The sequence below is a fragment of the Nerophis lumbriciformis genome, linkage group LG24 (genome assembly GCF_033978685.3).
Source record: "Nerophis lumbriciformis linkage group LG24, RoL_Nlum_v2.1, whole genome shotgun sequence".
In the NCBI taxonomy this organism is placed as follows: Eukaryota; Metazoa; Chordata; class Actinopteri; order Syngnathiformes; family Syngnathidae; genus Nerophis; species Nerophis lumbriciformis.
In genome coordinates, this window is record NC_084571.2 from 27,847,501 (window position 1) to 27,864,353 (window position 16,853).

General features: G+C 41.5%; 1 protein-coding gene across 1 annotated transcript in view; it reads left to right on the forward strand.

Annotated features, from left to right (window-relative positions):
- Positions 1–16,853, forward strand: part of LOC133620405 (integrin beta-3-like) — a 60,931-nt gene that overhangs the window by 2,148 nt on the left and 41,930 nt on the right. Inside the window, exon 2 of the mRNA XM_061981883.1 lies at positions 5,108–5,193. Coding sequence (XP_061837867.1) covers positions 5,108–5,193 — 86 coding nt within the window. The remainder of the gene's footprint in view (positions 1–5,107; positions 5,194–16,853) is intronic.

Here is a 16,853-nt window from a genome sequence, read left to right on the forward strand (position 1 = left end):
AACTACCATCCTTCAAAGAAAACAATATAAAGTCGTACCTCGCCATATTGCGCATATTGTTCAGGAACATTTTTTAAAACATATTATATGTATTTTTGACCCGAATTAAATATTTTAAGGGGGAAAAAAAAGGCTAAATGAACTAAACATATCAACACTATAGTAGTAGTAACCACTGGATGAGATCAGAGCGCGCATTTTAGTATCGTGGCCACTGATTGGCTCGGCTTTTTTATCGGATTGAAGCAGTCCCGAAAAATAAAAAATAATTTCTCGCCCTGCCCCCCGCAGCGACAATAAATAATTGTTGTAAGTACACCTCTGCATAACACTGTGTCCTTAATAACACTAAAGACAACAAAAAAAGTGAAATAAATATAGACTTACAACAAAGAATAACGTTATTAAATTGTGTTTTAGTACAGAAAGGATGTGCAGTGAATCAATTGAATCTCCTTATTTAAACTATAAATATTTACTGATACTGAAAAAAATATATTTTTTTTTTAATGTAATTAAAATTGATCAGCAACATTAACTCAGGAGCACAATATATAAAACACTTTGACCCACAAAACAAAAATGAATAAAACAATTTGTGCTGATTATATATATATATATATATATGTATATATATATGTATATATATATGTATATGTATATGTATGTATATATGTATATATATATATATATATATATATATGTGTATATATATATACATATATATGGGTGTGTGTGCGTGTGTGTGCATAAGATTAATGGTTACAATGAGCATGTTTTATACATGTCTTATACACACACACACATATATATATATATATATATATATATATATATATATATATATATATATACATATATATATACATACAGTATACATATATGTGTATAAGATTAATGGCTACAATGAGCATATTTTGTATACACAGCTTGGGATTTGAAGCATGATACTGCATGTAACTGATAAAGCATGTTCCCCGGGGTCACACGCGGCCCCCCGCCCCCGCCCCACTATTTGAGAATGACTGGAGTAAAAGAGTCTAAAGGTGACTGAAGGGCGTTACTTCATGTTTAAAGGGCTGTCGTAATGTAAAAAATACATACTTAAAAGGTTGAAAACATTTTTTTTATGCTCTAGCTATGAAAATATTTGATTTATTATAAATGATTCCTACTTTGCGAAAATTAATTTCCCAGAACCAATTAACAGCGATAAATACCGTTGGTGCAGATTTGACTTTGTTCTTCTTTATAGTGGCCAATAATACTGTAGAATCATTATTTTTAGTTCATTTAGTCATTTTAATGCTTGAACATGCTTAATTTCGGATAAACTAAATAGAAGAATATATAGGCTCCAGCACCCCCGCGACCCCGAACAGGACAAGCGGTAGAAAATGGATGGATGGATGGATGCTTTAAAAATATTTGACAAAAATCCACGTTATAGAGTAGTTGCAATGTTTGACTGTACATCACATGTTTTATCAAATAGGAAGAAGCAAAACTTATTTACTCCTACACCTACCTTCTCTATGTCCTTTACTGATCATTTGTTTACTTCCCATTTAGACATGCACCATGTTCTATAAGGGAAAGAGAAGAATGAAGAATGTGTAATAATAAATAAATGACTACTAATGTGCAAAACATGTTTTTTACACTATGCAGTCTGTCATTTTACTCCACATATGGATTGATGTATGGGGATAGCCTGCGTTAAAGTAATATGATATACCATGAATGCATCTTTTTACTAGTCTCTTCTAGGGTTGTACGGTATACCAGTACTTGTATAGTATCACAGTACTAATGAATCAAAAATGGTACTGTGAGGGTTTCCCTCTTTTGGGTTCTCCTGACCGTGATACCACTTCTCGGAAGCCCGGGAGTCTGGGTTGAACAATCTTTTATTTTGTATGCACACGCCAGGACAGCACTCTGCTCCACAACTTTTCAGTATGTTCATGTCCAGCGCGCGTTTGCTCAGAACTCCCACTCCCAACCACGGTGTCTCAGCCCGGCTGCTTCTAATAAGCGTGACAGGTGATTGGATGATCTTCCCCAGCTGGGTAATCCAATCACCTGCCAGCTGTGCTTCGAGGCCGGTCCTTACACACCCAGGCCCGCAGACCACGCCCCGCTCCACAGGTACTGTAGTCTGTTTGAAAAGTACCGGTTCGCCATATTATTTTTTTTAACGGGCATGACGGCGCGTCGTCGCGACATTGCTGGTTTTTACGAGCAGAGGAGCATGTTCGGCAGCGCACAATCACGGAGTACTTACAAGCAGACACAGTGTGTATACAGAAAAGGGAGAATGGATGCATTTTGGTCTAAAAACTAACGATAAAGGTGAAGCTATAACACTGAAACGCCCTCAGGAAGAGGTGCTTTAAAACATGGCTAGCTAGTTAGCAGCTAATGTCCATCCGCAGTTGGCAGTGTTTCAGCTACGTCTGAATCACTAATCCTCGCCTCCATGGCGACAAGTAATGTATGTTTCTTACAAGTATCATCCCTGCAGGACGAGGAATAGCTAAACATGCATCACTACACACCGTAGGAGGATACAATAGGTCACCGGCGTCACAATGTAAACAAATGCCATGGGTGGATCTACACCTGACATCCACTGTAATGATACCAAGTACAAGAGCGTATCTCGTCGATACTACTATGATTACATCTATATTTTTTATCGTCACAAAATCTTTTTTTTTTTTTTTTTTTTTTAAATTAATACTATATTCATAAACTCAGGAAATATGTCCCTGGACACAGGGGAACTTAAATTATGACCAATGTATGATCCTGTAACTACTTGGTATCGGATCGATACCTAAATTTGTGGTATCATCCAAAACTAATGTAAAGTATCCAAACAAAAGAAGAATAAGTGATTATTAAATTTTAACAGAAGTGTAGACAGAACATGTTGAAACGTAAAATAACCAGATATTAACAGTAAATGAACAAGTAGATTACAAACCTCATTTCCATATGAGTTGGGAAATTGTGTTAGATGTAAATATAAACGGAATACAATGATTTGCAAATCCTTTTCAACCCATATTCAATTGAATGCACTACAAAGACAAGATTTTTGATGTTCAAACTCATAAACTTTATTTTTTTTTGCAAATAATAATTAACTTAGAATTTCATGGCTGCAACACGTGACAAAGTAGTTGGGAAAGGGCATGTTCACCACTGTGTTACATGGCCTTTCCTTTTAGCAACACTCAGTAAACGTCTGGGAACTGAGGAGACACATTTTTTAAGCTTCTCAGGTGGAATTCTTTCCCATTCTTGCTTGATGTACAGCTTAAGTTGTTCAACAGTCCGGGGGTCTCCGCTGTGGTATTTTAGGCTTCATAATGCGCCACACTTTTTCAATGGGAGACAGGTCTGGACTACAGGCAGACCAGTCTAGTACCCGTACTCTTTTACTATGAAGTCACGTTGATGTAACACGTGGCTTGGCATTGTCTTGCTGAAATAAGCAGGGGCGTCCATGGTAACGTTACGTTAAGTTACCCATGTCCTGGGCACTAATGCACCCCCATACCATCACAGATGCTGGCTTTTCAACTTTGCGCCTACAACAATCCGGATGGTTCTTTTCCTCTTTGGTCCGGAGGACACGACGTCCACAGTTTCCAAAAACAATTTGAAATGTGGACTCGTCAGACCACAGAACACTTTTCCACTTTGTATCAGTCCATCTTAGATGAGCTCAGGTCCAGCGAAACCGACGGCGTTTCTGGGTGTTGTTGATAAACGGTTTTCGCCTCGCATAGGAGAGTTTTAACTTGAACTTACAGATGTAGCGACCAACTGTAGTTACTGACAGTGGGTTTCTGAAGTGTTCCAGAGCCCATGTGGTAATATCCTTTACACACTGATGTCACTTGTTGATGCAGTACAGCCTGAGGGTTCAAAGGTCACGGGCTTAGCTGCTTACGTGCAGTGATTTCTCCAGATTCTCTGAACTCCGTAGATGGTGAAATCCCTAAATTCCTTGCAATAGCTGGTTGAGAAAGGTTTTTCTTAAACTGTTCAACAATTTGCTCATGCATTTGTTGACAAAGTGGTGACTCTCGCCCCATCCTTGTTTGTGAATGACTGAGCATTTCATGGAATCTACTTTTATGCACAATCATGGCACCCACCTGTTCCCAATTTGCCTGTTCACCTGTGGGATGTTCCAAATAAGTGTTTGATGAGCATTCCTCAACTTTATCAGTATTTATTGCCACCTTTCCCAACTTCTTTGTCACGTGTTGCTGGCATCAAATTCTAAAGTTAATGATTATTTGCAAAAAAAAAAAAGTTTATCAGTTTGAACATCAAATATGTTGTCTTTGTAGCATATTCAACTGAATATGGGTTGATAATGATTTGCAAATCATTGTATTCCGTTTATATTTACATCTAACACAATTTCCCAACTCATATGGAAACGGGGTTTGTAATAATCAATTTGTACAGCTTGTCCTTCATAATTTTGACAAAATAATTGGATGGGAATGACACAATATGTTACTGCATATGTCAGAAGACAAATTAGGAGCATTTGTTTGCTTACTTACTACTAGAAGACAAGTTGTCTAGTATGTCCACTATTTTATTTAAGGACAAACTTGTTTTTCGATTGCAATAATAATAAACATATGTTTAATGTACCCTAAGATTTTTATTAAAATAAAACCAAAAATGCCATTTTTTGTGGTCCCCTTTATTTAGAAAAGTATCGAAAAGTAGCTAAATACATTTTGGTACGGGTACCAACATATTGGTATTGAGACAACCCTAGTCTCCTCACACCCAGGTTTAACTTTTTAGGCCACACCCACAAGCTGATGACACTATTTTATGGAAATTGTTGCATTCTGCTGCCATCGTCCAACTAAAAAGTCCACCCTGACTCAGCCATGGCTCGACGGGGCGTGTTTGCTTGGCAGCTGGCGTCTGACGAGTGCTATCTTGCCTGCTGAATCACGGAGGAAACGTGCTGTGCGCTGTTATGCCACTCTGCAGCGTGCAGGAAATGAAATGGAACATCTGTGTGAACGTTTTGCGGTACTTGTTTCCCCTCTCACAGGGTCCAACGTGTGCACGTCGCGAGGAGCCACGACATGTCAGCAGTGTTTGACCGTTCACCCCAGCTGTGCGTGGTGCTCCCAGGAGGTACCTTCCCTATCTCCCCCACTTATATATCACTATATGTCCCGACAGAAACTCCTCCTGACATTCCACCACTGCATTCTTCTCTTGACGTTTCCATACTTTATTGTTCTTCCCTTAAAGTTTCTATTTAGAAGTGTGTTGTCAGAAATAGTCTTGATGCTGGAATTTAACGTTTTTAGTACTGTAGCTTTAATGCCAATGAGCTGTTTGTGTAGTGTGCATTCAATTATAATAATAATAATCGATTTTATTTGTAAAAAGCACTTTACATTGAGTAAACCAGTGTTTTTCAACCTTTTTTGAGCCAAGACACATTTTTGTCATTGAAAAAATGCGGAGGCACACCACCAGCAGAAAACATAAAAACATTAAACTCAGTAGCTGATATTGAGAATAAAAAGTTGTTCTCGCAAGTTTTGGATAAGAATTCAAACCATAACCAACCATGCATGACTATAGCTCTTGTCTCAAAGTACTGTCACATCACGCTGTGACTTATTTGTTTTTTTTTGGCGTCTTCCTGTGTGTAGTGTTTTAGTTCTTGTCTTGCGCTCTTATTTTGGTGGCTTTTCCTGTTTTGTTGGTATTTTCCTGTAGAAGTTTCATGTCTTCTGTACATTGTTGATTGTCATGTCATGTTCGGATGTAATTTGTGGACGCCCGCCGTAAGTCTTTGCTGTGTTCCAGCATTCTGCTTTTGTTTACTTTGCAACCAGCTCAGTTTTAGTTTAGTTTTGCATAGCCTTCCCTAAGCTTCAATGCCTTTTCTTAGCGGCACTCGCCTTTTGTTTATTTCTGGTTTAAGCATTTGACGGACGCCTTTTTACCTGCACGCTGTCGTCTGCATATTGTGATCACAACAAACCATGTTCCCGACATCTACAAAGCAATTAGCTACCTGCTGCCACCTACTGATATGGAAGAGTAACAACATGGTTACTCTGCCGAGCTCCAGACAGCACCGACACTCAACAACGGCACATTTGCAGATTATTATTACTGGTTTGCAAAAAACATTTTCAACCCAAATAGGCGAAATTACATATTCTCCCACGGCACACCAGACTCTATCTCACGGCACACTAGTGTGCCGCGGCACAGTGGTTGGAAAACACTGGAGTAAACAACCTCAAAGTGCTACAGTGTATTAAAAAAATAAAAATAAAAAGATAATAAAAATACAAAAAATAAAAAACTAGAACAGCCTAATAGCTAGAACTAGTATGCATATATCTAAAAAAAAAAAAAAAAAAGGCTTTTTTAAAAAGAAGGGTTTTTAAGCCTTTTTTAAAAGCATCCACAGTCTGTGGTGCCCTCAGGTGGTCAGGGAGAGCGTTCCACAGACTGGGAGCGGCGGAGCAGAAAGCCCGGTCTCCCATTGTTCGTAGCTTTGTCCTCGGAGGTTGGAGGAGGTTAGCCTGTCCGGAGCGGAGGTGTCGTGTGGAGGATTTGGGGGTGAGTAGTTCTTTGAGGTAGAGGGGGGCATTTCCATGGAGGCACTGGTTTAAGAATCAGAATCAGAAATACTTTATTAATCCCCAAGGGGAAATTAAGATTTTCAGCACAATCCCATTCAAGATCAGACAAAAATGATCAGAGAAATTGACATTGGAACAGTGTAGGTCTGACTTGGTAGGATATGTACAGCAAATAGTGGACACAGAGAGAGAGATCAGATTGGACTCGTCAACTTGCAGGTTGTTGAATCAGGATGTGGTTGTTGTGTTGCAAAGCGAGGATGGAGGTTTTGCGGTCAATGCCATAGTCCACTCTGAGGCACTGTTGCAAACAAAAAAGACAACACATTCTGAGAAGATTTGTCTGTTCTTTTCATATCAGGGTACAAGTCAGACCTTTCCTATGTAAACGTGTAAACATAGTGTGGTCCTAGTTACAAGCAATCTGTGCTTCAAGCTAAAAAATACCATTAAAGCCCCACTAAAGTTCGACTAAGTCTAAGACAGTGGTTCTTAACTTGGGTTTGATCGAACCCTAGGGGTTCGGTGAGTCGGGCTCAGGGGTGAGGCGGAGGTCAAGACACACCCGACTCATCGTGTAAATAAAAACTTCTCCCTATCAGCGTATTACGGATACGGCAACAGCAGAAGTCACACTGATTTGCAGGTGTGTATTTTGTTGTGAGTTTATGCACTGTGTTGGTTTTGTTCTTTGAACAAGGTGATGTTCATGCACTGTTCATTTTGTGCACCAGTAAAAAAACACTTTAACACTGTAGTATGGGGAACATATTCACCATGAATTAGTTGCTTATTAACATGCAAATTAGTAACATATTGGCTCTTAACTACCGTATTTTTCGGTGTATAAGTCGCACCTGCCGAAAATGCATAATAAAAAAGGGGAAAAAAACATATATAAGTCGCACTGGAGCCCGGCCAAACTATGAAAAAAACGGCGACTTATAGTCCGAAAAATACAGTAGTCATTATTAAGTACTTATTAATGCCTTATTTGGCATGGCCTTATTATAACCCTAACCTTCTAACCCTAACCAAATAACTCTAAATTAAGTCTTTGTTACTTAGAATATGTTCCCCATACGAAAGTGTTGCCAAAAACATATAACTTTGTCTTGAATTTGAAAAAAAACATTTTATTTTTCACTAAAGAAGGGTTCGGTGAATGCGCATATGAAACTGGTGGGGTTCGGTACCTCCAACAAGGTTAAGAACCACTGGTCTAAGAACTTTCAGTTTTGGTTGATTTTGGCGGCGCCAGTGGACCAATGCGGTGGTGTTTTACCAGGAAAAGACCACATTTCCCTTGGTGACTTGTGCATATAGCGTCATACTGACATGATGTCCTCTGTAATACTGGCACAAACATTACATCTTTAATGGCTATACTGATGTTAAATAGCAGACGCTAACAAGAAATTATATTGGATTGCGCTACAAACATGACGCTACTCCCAAGAATGTATCGCAACGGATTCTGGAAGGAAGTAGTAGTGAAACTATCACGCTGGTGGCTATTTCTTGCTACCACGCAAATTTCCGATAGTTAACATTAGCATTATCATTTTGATTTGAGCATCGAAAGTAATTTACTAGTCCAGCAGGAACAGAGCCAAGGCAGCATCGGTCTCAAATTCCTCGTCTTTGAGCTCTTTTTTGTCTCCTCAGACAAAACTTTTCGTTTCTTTGGTTGTTTTGGAGCTTTGGCCATGATAGCAGTAATTTCCCGTTGACGTTCTTCTTCTTCTTCTTTTTGTTTTATGGCAGCACGCAAGCGTTCGCATCGACTTCCGTCTCTTTGGTGAAAGGGGGATTGATGTAAGCTGTAAAACAAGTCAGCCCATTTGTAGTTTTTTGTGTGGCACGGTTGCTGCTACCCTCCTCAATGTGTCATGTTTGTCCTCCTACAGAAACCATATTAAAACCAAAAATATATTTTTCCCCTCATCTTTTTCCATTTTCGTACATTTTTTAAAAAGCTCCAGGGAGCCACTAGGGCGGCACTAAAGAGCCGCATGCAGCTGTAGAGCCGCGGGTTGGCGACACCCGGTCTAACTGATCAAAGTGAATGGCATGCACCCACTGGGCGACAACGCCTTTCTTCACTGTTACAGTGTCGGTCTCCTCTCACTTGAGTCTTTTGTGCACTGCGGATACATCACAGAAATTACGTTAATTATTAAACTTTTAAAACTGTATTTATCAATGCTGAACCAACCAAAGGTCAATCCGTTGGCTTACCTGCGAAAATTGCAATGGGGACTTCAAAGCAATCCTTTCCCATCCTAATTTTATTTTAAGTCAATTTGATTGGTAAGTCATTGTGGCGGTCCGCTCCCTGTACGATCAGTGTCAGAGCTTGGTCCGCATTGCCGGCAGTAAGTCGGACACGTTTCCAGTGAGAGTTGGACTCCGCCAAGGCTGCCCTTTGTCTCCGATTCTGTTCATAACTTTTATGGACAGAATTTCTAGGCGCAGTCAAGACGTTGAGGGGATCCGGTTTGGTGGCTGCAGGATTAGGTCTCTGCTTTTTTGCAGATGATGTGGTCCTGATGGCTTCATCTGGCCAGGATATTCAGCTCTCACTGGATCGGTTCGCAGCTGAGTGTGAAGCGACTGGGATGAGAATCAGCACCTCCAAGTCCGAGTCCATGGTTCTCGCCCGGAAAAGGGTGGAGTGCCATCTATGGGTTGCGGAGGAGACCCTGCCCCAAGTGGAGGAGTTCAAGTACCTCGGAGTCTTGTTCACGAGGGAGGGAAGAGTGGATCGTGAGATCGACAGGCGGATCGATGCGGCGTCTTCAGTAATGCGGACGCTGTATCGATCCGTTGTGGTGAAGAAGGAGCTGAGCCGGAAGGCAAAGCTCTCAATTTACCGGTCGATCTACGTTCCCATCCTCACCAATGGTCATGAGCTTTGGGTTATGACCGAAAGGACAAGATCACGGGTACAAGCGCCCGAAATGAGTTTCCTCCGCCGAGTGGCGGGGCTCTCCCTTAGAGAGAGGGTGAGAAGCTCTGTCATCCGGGGGGAGCTCAAAGTAAAGCCGCTGCTCCTCCACATCGAGAGGAGCCAGATGAGGTGGTTCGGGCATCTGGTCAGGATGCCACCCGGGCACGTCCGACCGGTAGGAGGCCACGGGGAAGACTCAGGATACGTTGGGAAGACTATGTCTCCCGGCTGGCCTGGGAAGGCCTCGGGATCCCCCAGGAAGAGCTGGACTAAGTGGCTGGGGAGAGGGAAGTCTGGGCTTCCTTTATGGCGTCACATTAGTGCCAAAAATCCGAGCGCATAAAAACTGTTATCGCGCGCTGATTCTCCACTTCGTGCGCGCGCGCGACACCCTTTTGCCTTTCTGCGCGCTCTCTGTGTACTCCTGGCATCTCTCCTCGCGCTGTCATGTTTCTTTTTGGCACTTTGGGGGCGGGTATGCTTAGACGGCCCCTTCTTTCTGATTGGTCAGGCGAAAAATGCTGAAAAATGCTCAGAGCCAATCAGAAGTATAGCAGGGCGGGTCATCGTCAATATGTATCAAGATTTACGGAGGAAGAAGTGGATAAAAACATGTCGCGCACTGATGAAGGTTATTTCATACCACATAAACACAATACAGGGTAATACAAAATGTGACCCAAATAAATAATAAGACAACAAACACCATAATCACATCTTTCAGCCAGAACTGGTCCACCAGCAATAACATACATTTTAAAATGTTAAAAATAGCTTTTAATAATGTATTCTGAAACAGTTTAAAATAATCAGAGAACTGACTAACACTGACCCTACACAACTATGTTGCACAATTAAGTAATTTTTTTTTAAAGCGAAAGAGGTAATTTCAACAGGTACAGCATCTTATGTCATATCTACATGTAATAAGTTTTGTAACAAGGCAAACCGTTTGTAAATTGGTCGAAAATCGAGCAAGTTATGGTAATTTAATTAGTACATGTACCATTGACATCAATGTAATGATTGAGGCTAGATGTCATATGATTGGTCATGTGAAAAATGCTCACAGCCAATCAGAAAGGAGGGGCCGTCTAAGCATACCCGCCCCCAAAGTGCCAAAAAGAAGCATGACAGCGCGAGGAGAGATGCCAGGAGTACACAGAGAGCGCGCAGAAAGGCGTCGCGCGCGCGCAGAAAGGCGCCGCGCGCGCGCGACACCCTTTTGCGCAGTGGAGAATCAGCGCGCGATAACAGTTTTTATGCGCTCGGATTTTTGGCACTAATGTGACGCCATAAGGGAAGCCCAGACTTCGCGCACGAAGTGGAGAATCAGCGCTTAGGCTGCTGCTCCCGCGACCCGACCTCGGATAAGCGGAAGAAGATGGATGGATGGATGGATGATTGGTAAGTCATTCAGACAATCGATGTTTCCTGATTACATCATCTCGGCCAGAGTATTTTGTTTGTTACTGTATTTTTGTACTGTTTTTTTTAAGAAGATGAATCCATTTCGTGGAAGCAATCTTAATCTTTTTCAACACCTTTTCAGCCTCATTATTACCTTTCCTCACGGGACACAGCTTCCTGCATCTCTCCATGGTTAATTTATTGCACTGTCTTCATAGCAGGAAAGTAATCACCTGCACCCTTACTATACCTTGTCAGGTCTGCTATACTAACCCCATGCCTTGGAATGTCATTGACATTTGACCAACGACAACTGCTTCTTAGAGATTTACTGCTGCTGTAAGTTGCTTCAGCTATTGTTAATGATGACTCCGACACACCCTCCTTTGTCCTCTTGCAACATTGTTCATCTTTGCACTCTATGTAATTGTGGAAGTTGCTTCCTAGCGGTCCCACTGACAGACACTTCACAGGATCCCAGCTTGCAGGTTTTAACAAAGTTTTAATGATCATATGTTTTATCAATAGTTTTCATCTCCCAGAACGTGACTTTTCAGTCGTGTCCGTAACCTCTCTCTCCCTCTGCTCCCGGCCGCTTACTGTTAAAGACAACAGATGATTAGATTTACACGAACCACCTGTGACATCTAATCACCTACCAGCTGTGTCTCGCCGTCAGCACATGCCCCGCCCCTGCCTGATGGTGCTCGTCCTCCGTACCACGGACAGCAGCGGTGACTTTTCCTCCTGCAAGCAGCGCTGACCACACCTCTCCCCAGAGTAATATTTCAAGAAAACATGCATTCTTCCATTGAAATTAATTTGGATTGAAAATCACACTTGTCCTCCTTTTCCACCACAACAAAGTGGAAACCGGATGTGTACTCAGCCATTTGCCACGTCGGGGTCACCAAATTGAAGGGAAGATAACTTTTTACCCTCTGAGTGTTTGTTTAATCTCTTATGAAGCTCACCGAGTCATTGTTAATGTTCAGATTCACCATCTTAGGCCCTTTCTACACTAGGTTTATCCAGGGTAAATCCCACCTAACCTTATCCTTGTCCACACACACACACACACACAATGTCGTCGTTTAAGACCACATCCCCCCTCCGTCCGCCATCCGCCAGCACAACGCAACCTAGTACGCATCCGCGAAAAATGCGCACGTCAGTGTTGCTTTGTGTGCAAGTTCTTAAATTTAATTTAACTTATCTGAACAATATCCAGTGTTGTGGTATTTCAATTAACTGGAATCCAGTGTGCTGTGGGGCCCTATTGTAGTGAATCACACCTGAGCCATCATAAATTAATCAAATCTTTAATGGACAGGTGAAAGTAAACAATGTGATAAAGAACATTTTACATCAATCAAATCTAGGGATCTAGATATCTGGTCAGGACACTCCTCACTCTTTTGCCTTCACCTTCATTGTCCATTAGTTTTTGGTGACTTTATATACTCTGAACTTAGACGTTGAGTTCACAACATACAAACCCCGTTTCCATATGAGTTGGGAAATTGTGTTAGATGTAAATATAAACGGAATACAATGATTTGCAAATCATTTTCAACCCATATTCAATTGAATGCACTACAAAGACAAGATATTTGGTGTTCAAACTCATAAACTTTATTTTTTTTAGCAAATAATAACTAACTTAGAATTTCATGACTGCAACACGTGCCAAAGTAGTTGGGAAAGGGCATGTTCACCACTGTGTTACATGGCCTTTCCTTTTAACAACACTCAGTAAACGTTTGGGAACTGATTTTTTAAGCTTCTCAGGTGGAATTCTTTCCCATTCTTGCTTGATGTACAGCTTAAGTTGTTCAACAGTCCGGGGGTCTCCGTTGTGGTATTTTAGGCTTCATAATGCGCCACACATTTTCAATGGGAGACAGGTCTGGACTACAGGCAGGCCAGTTAGTACTCGCACTCTTTTACTATGAAGCCACGTTGATGTAACACATGGCTTGGCCTTGTCTTGCTGAAATAAGCAGGGGCATCCATGGTAACGTTGCTTGGATGGCAACATATGTTGCTCCAAAACCTGTATGTACCTTTCAGCATTAATGGTGCCTTCACAGATGTGTAAGTTACCCATGTCTTGGGCACTAATACACCCCCATACCATCACAGATGCTGGCTTTTCAACTTTGTGCCTATAACAATCCGGATGGTTCTTTTCCTCTTTGGTCCGGAGGACACGACGTCCACAGTTTCCAAAAACAATTTGAAATGTGGACTCGTCAGACCACAGAACACTTTTCCACTTTGTATCAGTCCATCTTAGATGAGCTCAGGCCCAGCAAAGCCGACGGCGTTTCTGGGTGTTGTTGATAAACGGTTTTCGCCTTGCATAGGAGAGTTTTAACTTGCACTTACAGATGTAGCGACCAACTGTAGTTACTGACAGTGGGTTTCTGAAGTGTTCCCGAGCCCATGTGGTGATATTCTTTACACACTGATGTCGCTTGTTGATGCAGTACAGCCCGAGGGATTGAAGGTCACGGGCTTTGCTGCTTACATGCAGTGATTTCTCCAGATTCTCTGAACCCTTTGATGATATTACGGACCGTAGATGGTGAAATCCCTAAATTCCTTGCAATAGCTGGTTGAGAAAGGTTTTTCTTAAACTGTTCAACAATTTGCTCACGCATTTGTTGACAAAGTGGTGACCCTCGCCCCATCCTTGTTTGTGAATGACTGAGCATTTCATGGAATCTACTATTATACCCAATCATGGCACCCACCTGTTCCCAATTTGCCTGTTCACCTGTGGGATGTTCCAAATAAGTGTTTGATGAGCATTCCTCAACTTTATCAGTATTTATTGCCACCTTCCCCAACTTCTTTGTCACGTGTTGCTGGCATCAAATTCTAAAGTTAATGATTATTTGCAAAAAAAAAAAATGTTTATCAGTTTGAACATCAAATATGTTGTCTTTGTAGCATATTCAACATATGGGTTGAAAATTATTTTCAAATCATTGTATTCCGTTTATATTTACATCTAGCACAATTTCCCAACTCATATGGAAACGGGGTTTGTAGAATCACAGCTGACCTGGACATTCGACAGTTCTCTTGTCATCTGAGATGTGTTGTATCCCAAATAGCTGCAAATCGCGCGTTTTCTTCTCTTAATGTATTCATGTGTGATTTCCACAAGCGTCTGTACATGTAGAAGAATGAGAAACACGGGCGTGTCTGAATGACTCGCCTCCATATTTCCAGTGGTTAGCTCCGAGTTACGAAACCGCTTTATTATGAAGCTGGCTGTGGCGCGTTCTTTCTGACGTCACTTCCTGTGTGGGGTGTGGTCTTTCTGCCATCACTTCCTCTCTGAACTCAGTTTGTAAACGATCGATGAGAAAAAGCTAAGAGCCGGAGATTCAAGAAATACACGGCGTACATACCCGTGTAAAAAACTTAAACGATGGTTTAGTGTGGCTGACACGGGGCTTCGGCTAAATAATTATTTGTTTAAGGAGTTATCCGGCTTAATGTAGACAGGGCCTTAGATTTATTTTGTTTAAAGCAAAGAAATACAATTCCCTCATGGCCTCAAGTAGTGAAAAGGAGACATATTTCCCCTTATTGGTCCTTGCAAAATGTCTGTCCTCACTTTCTTTCCAAAGACTGATATACTTTTCCAAAGGGGCTTTGGGTTGTTCTTGTACCATTTGACTCCGGTTCCCGTGGTAACGGCTCCTTCACTGGCCTATCTTGATGAGTATTGCCACTTGCAAATACCCCACACTCTCGCATCAGGGCTGTATTTGTGTGACCCTGTATATTTGTGGTACTTTAAAACTAATTTGTGACTATATGATAGTTTGCATGCCGAAATATGATTGGAAGATCACTATACTCATTTCATTAGGTGTATGTGCATGCTAGCAACATGTGTAGTTAGCATTAAAATATTCAATTCCTTTACCTATAGGGCAAGGGTCGGCAACCCAAAATGTTGAAAGAGTCATATTAGACCGAAAAATTTAAAATAAATCTGTCTGGAGCCGCAAAAAATTAAAAGCCTTCTATAAGTGATATAATGAAGTCAACACATTATATAAGTGTCTATATTAGTGTCAAGTTCAAACATCGAACTATCTATTAAACGAGACAAGAAGCAAGGAATCAAACAGAGACAGAGTTCAATTTTGCTCATGAGGAGAAACGTTTGGGGCTGCACACTCAGTTACAGTCTTCCACCACGCTCTGAGGGACAGTCCCACGCGCTCCTCTATTTATTCGGGAGTTCCCTAGTCAACATCACTGAGGCTGCCTCTAAAGGGAGTGGTCACACATATTATGCAAGCAGCCCCAGTAACACAATACGTGATTACTCAGAATGCAAATGTGCTTGAGCTCGAGATTTCGCCCTGGCTCTGCTTTGTCTGCGTGTGGTCGTCTTAACTTCGTTGAGGTACTTGAAGTCCGTAGCGGGCTGGAAGACAGAAACTGATGCTGCGAGACAACTTGCAGTGGAAGTTGTGTGCATTTGCACAGATAGAACAGTACAACTTGACCACAATAGATAATAACTATAGCAACGGCCTTTAAGCATAAGAGTTGTGTGATAACTTATACATAATCATTCTAACAATTAGCCTACTATCAAAATGACTATGTGTCACAGGCAGACGCAAATCTTTTTTGACAGAAATGTTGAAATGTAATATTTATTCTACCCCTTTTTTACAACATTGTAAAACATTAGTAAAACGCAGGCTTCTCAGGGGGTGAGATAACGCCTCTAAATTATCGGCTTAGAATGGTGTGTCCAAGTTAAAGGAAATGGCGGGCTGTCTTCTTCTAATAAATTTATAACAATCTATGCAAGCTGGGTTACGTTTGCTGTGGTCTTTAACGGCACACAAACCACTATCAGAAATGTAGCCAATATTACATACAGATAATGAGACGTAGGAAATTAAATGAGCTCAAATTTACCTACAAGTGAGGCGTAATGATGCAATACGTACATATAGCTAGCCTAAATAGCATGTTAGCATCGATTAGCTTGCAGTCATGCACTGACCAAATATACTTGATAAGGTGTAGTCAGCGCTGCCTGTAGGAGCAAAAGTCACCGCCGCTGTCCGGGGTGCTGAGGACGAGCACCATCGGGCAGGGGCGGGGCATGTGCTGACGGCGAGACACAGCTGGCAGGTGATTAGATTTCACAGGTGGTACTTGTTAATCTAATCATCTGTTGTCTTTTACAGTAAGCGGCCGGGAGCAGAAGGAGAGAGGATACGGACGTGACTGAAAAGTCACGTTCTGAGAGAGAAAACTTTGGATAAAAACATATGATAATTAAAACTCTGTTAAAACCTGCAAGCTTGGACCCTGCGAAGTGTCTGTCAGTGGGACCGCCAGGAAGCGACTTCCACACTCACCTTTGTGCATTCACGCACAGCATGAAACGTTTGGTGGACAAAATGAGACAAAGAATGAGTGGCATAAAACACGTCTTTCTCTGGCATCGTTGAAGAAAGTGAGTTCGAGGACCGCCAAAATTAGTAGGACAAAACGGCGTTCACCAAATACAGAGAATCATGTTCAATATAAACAGTGGAATTTAGGGAGTTGTGTGTCATGTTGTCCTCCTACAGAAACCCTATTAAAACAAAAATATTTCCCCCATCCCCCTCCTTTTCTATTTTCATACATTTCTGAAAAAGCTCCAGGTTCCAGACCCCCGCTATAGGGGGATCAGAGGCCCAATCATGTCCATGAGAACAGTGTTTTTCCTTAAAGGGGAACATTATCACAATTTCAGAATGGTTAAAACCATTAAAAAT